General features: G+C 36.0%; 1 protein-coding gene and 1 pseudogene across 1 annotated transcript; both read right to left on the bottom strand.

Moving 5' to 3' along the window:
- Positions 1-1455: 1455 nt before the first annotated feature.
- Positions 1456-4966, bottom strand: LOC140014260 (trans-resveratrol di-O-methyltransferase-like; annotated as a pseudogene).
- A 317-nt stretch (positions 4967-5283) lies between these two features.
- Positions 5284-7045, bottom strand: LOC140014369 (trans-resveratrol di-O-methyltransferase-like). The gene is made up of 2 exons (XM_072065157.1): positions 6213-7045; positions 5284-5859 (listed from the first exon to the last, which is right to left on the bottom strand). The coding sequence occupies exons 1-2, from the start codon at positions 6993-6995 to the stop codon at positions 5548-5550; spliced, it is 1095 nt and encodes a 364-aa protein (XP_071921258.1). The 5' UTR covers positions 6996-7045; the 3' UTR covers positions 5284-5547.
- Between the last annotated feature and the right edge of the window lie 2955 nt (positions 7046-10000).

Genomic DNA, 10000 nt, shown 5'->3' with positions numbered 1-10000 from the left:
TTTCGTATGGGTTTTTCTCGTCAATAATAAGCTAAACCCCTTTGTCTAGTCAAGGAACAACGGATGCTTTGCTTCGCTTAAAAATTGTGAGATCAATTTAATTTTATCTTTTTCACTTATTTATTGGTATTTGCATATTCCCTGATTGCAGTGCTTATGGTTATTTAATTAATTGATTATCTTGGATCCGGATAATGAGTTGATTTAATAATCTATTGTCAATTGGGATATTAAATCCGTAATTATTTAATTGTCTCGAAATAGTGACAACTGACATGATTAGATTGTATCAGGAGAATACGCGGGCTAATCTAAAATAACCCTGATAGTGCGTTATTTGATTAGAATAGGGCATCTCTAATACATAAGGCAATTGGAAAATTAAATCTTATGGGCGTACTTAAGGTTATTTCTCAATTAGAGCAGTGATTAACAGGCGTACCTTAATCACCGACACAGTAAGGAGGGGTTAACTGTCATCGCTTGTTTGGTAGTTATAACCTATTTATTAGTAAATAATTGAAATTGTCTTTGCATTGATGATCAATTAGGTGAACCATTGCTGAAGTTATTTCTTGGCTAGACCTTTAATTATTATTTCTTTGATTTCAGTGAATTGTCATTTAATTTTTAGTTGGCTATTTCATTTTAGTTGAATTGTTTTAATTGTCATCTTTTATACAAAAACATCCCCTCGTGTTACTTTGGATTTCAAAAGAGATAAATATCCCCAGTCCCTGAGGATACGACCCTACTTGCCCTGTTTACAAATTAATAATTATTTGTGTAAAAGTCATCCCATCGGGTATATCGGATTAAGCAAACTCTTCGGGAACATGGTGAATCAAGTAACCCATTACACACCTAAAGTCCCTATTCCAGTACTTGGAATCGGGTTTTGGTTACTTTAATTGGTAATTAGGTTTATTTTTATTATTGTACAGGCATCGACAACCTGTCAAACTCATTCAAGTTCGATAGGACAAATAAATAAATCAAACTTAAACAAAAATTTTGAAATCATTAAAATAATTAAATAAATTTAAATACTAGAGTGTTCGACTTGATTAAGCTCAATTGCATCCCTACGCACAATGGGCTACATGTTGGGTCTCCTTTTTGGGCTAAGTTATCTGCCCTGTAGTCTGTCTCTTGGGGTTAGCGAATGATTCCTCAAATTCTCTCCCTGGGACGGGCCATGAAAAGAAATAAATACTCAAGATTGTGCTTGGAAAGTGTTGAGCATGTAACTTACAGGTCTGCCCGACAGAATAGCTCTGCAGAAAATTCTCGCATGGCTATTTTCACCTCCCAAAAAAATATTGATTTATTGAAAATGAAAAGAAAATGCCACAAAAGATTACAATAGTAAAAGAAGAAAAGATAAACATGTTGACTTCTTACATATGTCTAACAAAAATAGTCCAAAAAAATTATCCGCTACTCCTAATAATAAACCTCAATGAATCCTGCCTAGTACTAGAGTTATCTTATAGTCATTGAATCCTGCCTCAGAAAAGAGTTTTGCCCACTCTCTCTCATTTCTTTGTTACCCCGTGACAAGCACCATCATCAGCATATCAAAGAAAAGTTGACTTTCAATTGCCTCATGATCATCAGCTCCCTTTTGCTGGTCATTCAGTACCATGTCTATGATTATCACCTTCCCTCCATTTTCCTTGCTAGGAATTGCTTCTTTGCATTTCCTAAGCATTTGTACACATTCCTCATCATTCCAATCGTGCAATATCCACTGTTTAAATTAACATTCATATCACAAAGAATTCAAATTAGTCAAGAATACCACATCAAAAAGACATGGTTGTAATGAATCAGCAGCATATATAGATGTGTTTAGAATCAATACTAAGCTGCCTTTTAACAACAAAAAGGTGAATATGGATCTGTTGCATCTTCTTGGAAAGGTGATCTTACCTTCATTGTAACATCATCTGCAGGAGGAATAGCTACAAACATACTTCCTCCAACAAAGGCTAAACTCTTGTTATTCGCTACCAAGCAGTCAACCACATGAGGAAGATCGAGAACAATACAGTTCAAGTCAAGAAAAGCATCAGCAATTTCCTTAGCCAAAGTTCCAGTACCACCTCCAACATCCACCAAAGAATTCAACCCTGAAAAAACATCCTAGCAATCCCTGATCAGAATGCTGCCAACTAGCTGAGAATCGCAAGCCATTCCTTCGTTAAAAAAATTATTAAGCTTCTGATGTGACAAGTCTTGAAGGGATTCACATCACTGTTGTTTTGCAACCAGTGGCTAAGGTGGTACCATGGATCCATCAAGGTAGGATCAAACATGGCGTCAAGCTAAAAGGCTCATCTTTTAATAAAAGTTTAGATGAAGTAGTGAGCATATAACCTTCCTCATCATCGTGCTGACTAATTTTTGCCTCGATGAAGAAGCCTGACCGGATTAGAATCCTCATCAGGCGATAGACAAAGGGGGCTTTTGCATTGCCAATTGGAAGAGCATTGGTGAGTTCATCCAGGGTCATGGGCTTACCATGCTTGTGAATAATGTCTGGTATGCCGAGTTAAATTGTACATTTGAGGGAAATGGAGTTTACGAAGTTGAATATGTGATTCCATGTGTGAGCTTGAGCTTGAAGTAGCTCATTAGCATTACCATTTCTGCCCAAATCCAACTGTTTCGCTGTTGATTTTGTTTTCCTTTTTGGGTATAACAGGTAGGCATCCAATCTTATGGTTAAAGAGCATATAAGACCCACACGAATGGATAGGCATGATGATTAGTAACTGGGGCCATGAGTGGCTATAACAATTCAATTTAGTTCTTCTGCGCACTCTTTTTGTTGACTAATATATTTGCAAGATCCAGAAAGGTGTATGGGACAGTTGTCAGGTTGACAGGTGCCGAACCTGTGCAATAATAATTACTAAAAAGTCCTAATTACCACCTCAATTAAATAATTATAAAACAAATCCAAGTACTGGAGCAGGGACCCTAGGTGTGCAATGGGTTACTTGATTCACCCTGTTCCCGAAGAGTTTGCTTGATCCGATATACCAGATTTGTCTATAAAAATATTAATTTTGCATACAATGGCAAGTAGGGTCGATTCCACAGGGAGCGGGTAGGAAATTATTTCTTTCCAAACTAGTAGAACAAAATTGGGGGATTTTCAATGGAAGATAAATAAATAGAATAAAAGCAAAGTAAAAATAAAGCGAACTAAATTCAGAACTAACTCACAAAGCACAATTCAATAAAAATAGCAATTGATAAAAGTTCTATCCAAAGGATCAACTGCTCAGGCGCGGTCCAATTAAATGATCATCGATGCAAAGATATTTCACCCATTCATCACTAGGTTGGTTATAGTTATCAATAAGCTCTGACAACCAGTTCTTCCTTACCTTTTCGACAGTCAAGGTACGACCATTGACTGCTTCCCTAACCAGATAACAACCCTAGGTACGACCATAGGAATTTAATTACCCAATTGCATTAAAACTAGAAGAACCCAACCCTAACCAATAAACACGCTAAGAGGGTTTATTTAAGCTAGATCCTGCGTTTCCCCATCATAAAACCAATTATGGTGGTTGCCACGGGGTGTTAACTAAATGAACAATTACGGATTCTATTTAATTAACGTGGCAGTAGGCTATTAAATTAAATCAAATACCCGGCCGTTGATATTCGATTAATCAAATACCCATGAACAATTAATTCAGAAAACGCACGAATAATAACGAATTGGAAGAAATAATGAAAGCTTGATTAGATCTCACAGGTGTGATGGACCGCGCCCTCGCGTCACCCTTTGGGTAGAGGAGAAAATTAGCCGCTCCTCATCATGCCAAGCTCACGCGATTTAATTGATTTCATCCACGCAAACATCCAAACAATTAATTCCAAGGAGCGGAGCGATGTGAATTAACTAAGGAACAAATGAGAAATTCCCTTGGTTCATTTCCTTATATCCCGTCGCTCCTGGAGCAGAGTCAAGAAAAAGGATAAAAGTGATGGACAATTGTAGCAAATCAAAAGCGAACGTCAAAGGCGTCTACAGCAAAAGATTGAAAAGGTGAACTCCTAAACTAGTCTAAGTTGCGGCTGAAGAAAGCTAAAAGCCCCAGTCAAAAGCGGCTGACTGCTCACAAACCTAGGAAAAGAAAACTAAGCCTCAAAAATAGATGCCCCTTGAATCTTCCTTGTTTCGCTTTTTATATCCGCCGCACAAGAGACGTAGAAAAGAAAAAGACGTCTGGAACAAAGGCCTGGAGCAAAGCTTTGTCTCCAGAGTTCTGATCCCACGCTTCGGGTTCACGTGGACCGCAGTCCGACTTTCGGTTTCGTCCTCCTTTTAAGGCGTGACCATGCTCTGAAATGAAAAGTCTTCTGGAAATTTACCCCGCGATATCATTTTAATGCTAACCACCTACAATTCACACAAATATCAAATATGAGTGAAATTCCCTTTCTTAGTACCATGAATAGCTAAAATTAGAACAAGATGACAATGCAAAACGTGCCAAATAACGGCTCTATCACAGGTGCCACCGTCCCAAATGATGTATGGGAAAGATTTTCTCAACAAGGCAAATTTTGATAATGTGCAGCCAAAAGCAAGTCACATAACTTTGAAATTACAAACATATATGGATCTACACGAATATTAATTAGATACAATGTCATTGTTTCGAAATTGAATAAGTAATTTACATTTTGTTTAGAAAGTGTTGTACAACTTAGGCAAGTTAAGAACTGAAAATCTTTTTCAGTTTTTTGTCCCTCATGTTTATCCGTTCTTTCTTCAACTTACATTCAGCTGTAATGGCTGAATTTAAAGTGGAAGCGATGCCTCTACTTCAACTTCAACAATGTTGGAAACAGTTATTGTCCTTAGCTACCTCAACTCCACACCATTTATACATAATGTGCTTGCTGTGCATTCCAGGCTGGGATTTGGACACATTCCAGTGTTGGATTGTGGTGGGGTATAATACCAAATCAATGGATTAAATCCTTTATATAAAGGAGGCAAACGAACAATTTTATTACACTCAAAATATATTTAATAACAATACACAAAATAAATTTATATTGGACACTAATAATTGAGCCTCACTCTTGAGAATAGTTGCTCTAATATATCAGTGCCTCACTCTTGAGATATCTGCTCAAACACTCACTCAACAATTGAACTCGTTCATTTCCTATCTTTCACTTGAGCTTTGGTGCCCTTCAACTGAGGAAATGGCATTTATTTATACTAGTAAGGATCCTACAAGCGGCTGTAATTTTTCTCTTCTCATTCAATGCCCAATTGCCAGAAAATCTGGTGAACTTTGCAAGTAAATCTGGTTCAAGATACAAGCACGAACCAAATTGATCAGCCGCCCACGTTCAGCTTCAAGATGGACTTTGGCAATTTGTCTATTGCCAATAAATGAGTAAAACAAACACTCCAAAGCCATAAAATTTATTCTGAACACCCTAACTAAAGGTTCATCACTTTTTAGCACAAACAACATTTTCAAAAGACATATTAATTAATTAATAATAAACCTCAATGATAGATCTCAAGCCCAATACTGCAGTTATCTTATAGTCACAGAAGCCTGCCTCAGAGAAAAGTTTCGCCCAATCTTTCTCATTTCTTTGCCTTCCTTTGACTAGAACCATCGCCCCCATATCATAGAACAGTTGGGTCTCAATCGCCTCATGATCATCATCCCCTTTCTGCAGACTTTTGCAGAACGTGTCAACAATTATCACTTTGCCTCCTTTTTCCTTGCTAGGAATTGCTTCTTTACATTTTTTTAGTATTTGTACACACTCATCGTCGCTCCAATCAATCAATATCCACTGCTCGATTGCAAATTGTATCACAATGAAAGAAAATTTTTGTTAGAAACATTACACCCCATCTAAAGCTTTTTGCGTCAAAAAGAAAAAACAAAACTATTCACCTATAGTACCAAACACATGCCATCAATTTGACGTTTAAAACTTTGTTCTTTTTCTGTCCGTCTTCATGATGCAGTTCTTAGATTAAGCATAGCCTCAATTTCTTCTGCTCAAACTTACTTTTGAAGTTGACACTTCCCATAATTGGTGAATTTTAATCCTATGATCTCAGGCAGTTAGGATGAAAATCTAAATAAAACTTCTATAAAAGAAAATTGTCAACTAGAAAACGTGCAACATCGATTTCATACCTTCATTAAAACAGCATCTGCAGGAGGAATGGCTTCAAACATGTTACCTCCAACATAGCCCAAGTTCTTAGTACTCTCCAAGCCATCAACAACATGAGGAAGATCAAGCACAGTGCATTTCAGGCGAGGGAAAGCATCAGCAATTGCCTTAGCAAAGGTCCCAGTTCCACCTCCAACATCTACCAATGAATTCAAACTCTCAAAAACATGCTTACAATCTTTGGTCACCACGCTACTAACCATCCGGGCATCACTAGCCATTGCTTCGTTAAAGAATTGATTAAGCTGAGACTCATGGCTCGCAAAATCATAAAGTGACCTCCCATGGCAAGTATAAAATGGGCTTTCATAGCTGTTCTGAAACCACTGGCTGAGATGGTGCCATGGATCTGTCAAGGCGGGATCGAGCATGGCCAGTAAAAATGGCGTCACGCTAAAAGGGTTGCTCTTTAAAAGAAGTTCAGAAGCAGAAGTGAGCAGATAACCCTTTTGATTATCATTCTCATTTCCAGGAATCTTTGCTTCAATGAAGAAGCCTGAGTGGATCAAAATCTGCATGAGACGATAAACGAATGGGGCTTTTTCATTCTTGATGGGAAGAGCATCGATCAATTGATCGAGGGTCATCGGCCGGCCATGCTTGTGAATAACATCTGGAATGTCTAATTGAATTGCACATTTGAGGGACATAGAATTTATGAAGTTGAATATATGGTTCCATATGTGAGCTTGTGCTTGAAAAAGCTCATCAGTATGATCACCAATATTTCTAGCCAAATCCATTTTTTGTTTGAAATTCTAGGATTTTTTGCGCTTTTTGGTGGTGGGAATTACAAGTAGAACTCGCATTTTATAGGCGGATTATGGGATTCACAGGAATAACGTTGCAATAATTTCTTCTAATAGTCTGACAAGAACCTGTTAGCAAAATAAACAATGAAATCAACTCAGAAACAAGGATCCAAAGGCAGCTGACATCAGTTTCCTTTTCTTGACCAATTCAAATATGAGTATATGGGTTAGTCTAGTCTCCTTCTTGGTGTAACTACACATAATTCAGTGTTTCTGGAGACGTGCTTAAATTAAAGTGTATAATCAGCACTTATTAATTAATTGTTCTTTGTGTCGACTCGTATTATCACTTGAGAAAATCACATAATGCACGCTGCTGGTGGTTCTTCTTGTTTGGAAGACGAAGAAAAAGAAATTTAAATTATCACAACTTTTGAGCCGTGGTTGAGTAAAATTTTACGTTGGTGCATCATTCTTGAGCAAATTCTCTTTTCACAACGATCTGGTGTATTGCAATGCTTAAGAAACATTATTCTTGTCCTAAATATAGGGATACATTTCTTAATTGGAACGTTAAGCCTTGTTTTCTTCCTACTATGAGAGATTTACAACTCTAATGGATTCGAAAATTAGTACTAGCCATTATTGTTAATCAATATCAAATACTAGAATTTGATGAAATGTGGAACCAATGTATATATCCATAATTTGCAGCTCTTAGATTTAGAGTCTTCGACCTATAAAATATGGGGTAATTGAACATGGCATGATGCTAAAGTAAATGAAGTGGTCTTTAATTTAGGGTCTTATCCATTAGGCATTCATTGTTAAGATGAAGTTCACATGTAAATATCTTAGAAATGTAAAGTTAAATAAAGAAAATTTATAGAAATAAGGTATATTAATAATTGTTAGGATGTATATTTATACAGTAAGTTTGGTATGATTTACAAGTCTTAATGGCCACAAGATAACACAATTCTTAATTTAAAAGTTCTCTATTTTGAAAATTCAACACATGCAGACATTTTCGAACACATGTAAATTTGGTAAGCTTTCCTCGTTATTGTGAAGATGGAGAAAGGAATGCCTATACAAGTGTTAAAGGAACCAAAATCCTCGCAAAGAAAAAAAATATAAGTACAAAAATTTGAGTTGAATATTTGCAGAATTTAAACTTGGGTTTTACTAATGGGTGCCTTACATAATATTCACTTAACATATCATATATATACGCATAGTAACAATTATTATCCTCTCTTGTATTTACATACTTTCCTTATTTAATCTTACCTACCCTCTTTTATATTTATTTACTTTCTCTAATTAATATTATATTTTAAAAAACATAACACTTGAAATATATTTTAACGAGTGTTCTATGGCACCTGTTATACAATTTAAACTTTGATTATATTATATTGAACTCCATAATGGGCTAAACTTTTGTTTCTTGACCTTGATTTGTTGCTATATTTGCAGTGCAGTTTGTCTGTCAAACATTTAAAAAAAGAATTACGGCACATACACATTTGTTTGAGTACTAAACTTTTAAATTATATTTTGTCACTTTTGGATTTGTTTCCAACATTACTTGCATATCTTGTTAACGAAGTGGGCAGATAACCCTTTTGATTTCATTTTCAGGAACCTAATTTGATTTAATGAAGAAGTCTGAATGGATTAAATCGGTATGAGACAACTAATAAAAAGTGACCCTGGACTGTTGATTGGTATAGCAATGATCAATTTAGCAAGGCTGATTGGCTGGCCACACCAATTTCTGCTTATGAAGTTAAACTGCACACGTGAGGAATAGAGAGTTTATGAAGTTGAATATTTGTTGGCTTGAGCTTTGGTTAGTTTAGCAGTTTTTTGTTTCTTACTCTTGAATGATTTCAATTGCAAGCCAAATAGAAATTGGACTTGATAGCACAGGTCACGAGACTAAAATAAATCACGCAGCTACAATTTCCGTGATAAACTTAATAAAGTCGACAAACAATGTCCTATTAAAATGAGCATATTGAGAAAAATATTTATGTAAAAAATGAATTAAAAAATACAATGAGATCAATTAAAAAAACACATTAAATTTGACAAAGTTCAATTAACCTTTGTCACAGCATCTCCAGAAATTGACTGTTTACTATTAATTCAACATAAACAAAACTTAATGCAATGACGAAGTAATAACCAGTTCCTCTCAATTAGTCATAATTCATCAAATTATGCGAGTAAATCAACATGGGATTTCCGAATCACGTTACATGCCTTTTCCAGAATGCCAGTAGCCATGCAAAGGATGGATGATGATGATGATTATTATTATTCTGGGGTTTATGGTTATAGTTTTGAGGCAGATTGTGACCCAGTGAGGGATGACCTCCACTCAAAACCAATTTGTCTCCTCAAGTTAAGTTAATGAAGTTACTGTATATCAAGAGTTAATTTGTGAATTGTAAATCATCAAGAGTGTTGGTCAGGGAAAATTCAGGGAAGAAATGAAATTATTCCCTGAAATTAATTGGGCAGCTAAGCAGCCCGTGTTCTGCTTTCACATGCTTAGCTTGCTCTCAAATTCCTCACAAACTTACTTGGTTCAAAGCATTTGCATAGTCGCCATTTCCCCATGGGGCTGTTCATGGACAATGACAATTTGACGGCTAATCTTATTATGATTATTCATTTCGGTATTAGTTATCTGCAGAAATGAAACACAGATAAAAATCATACTATAAAACTCCAAATAAATATTTTTAAAAAAATTGTAAAACTCCACTTGTTACTTAGCTTAAACTAGCACTTCATGATATTATCCCATTCTTTGCGTTTGCAGAAATGTTAGAGATGGTGTTGCACATCTCATTATGCATTAGGTTAGAAAGATCACGATAGACTTGTCCTTGCACCTTAAACGTATAAATGTCACCTTAAACGTATTAAGTGCGGCGGCTCCCAACAAGAAGAAGAAGCCCTTCAGCCGTCCTTCCTTC

Source organism: Coffea arabica, chromosome 9c (assembly GCF_036785885.1).
Source record: "Coffea arabica cultivar ET-39 chromosome 9c, Coffea Arabica ET-39 HiFi, whole genome shotgun sequence".
In the NCBI taxonomy this organism is placed as follows: Eukaryota; Viridiplantae; Streptophyta; class Magnoliopsida; order Gentianales; family Rubiaceae; genus Coffea; species Coffea arabica.
The sequence above is the reverse complement of the archived record's forward strand: the minus strand, read 5'-3'. Positions and strand labels throughout refer to the sequence as shown.

What these genes read in the sequence shown, in the direction of transcription:
- LOC140014369 (XM_072065157.1), bottom strand. Translation starts at nt 6,995, where the DNA reads ATGGATTTGGCTAGAAATATTGGTGATCATACTGATGAGCTTTTTCAA. An exon ending in CAGATGCTGTTTTAATGAAG is followed by an intron (nt 5,860 to 6,212) that starts GTATGAAATCGA and finishes GCAATCGAGCAG; the next exon opens with TGGATATTGATTGATTGGAG.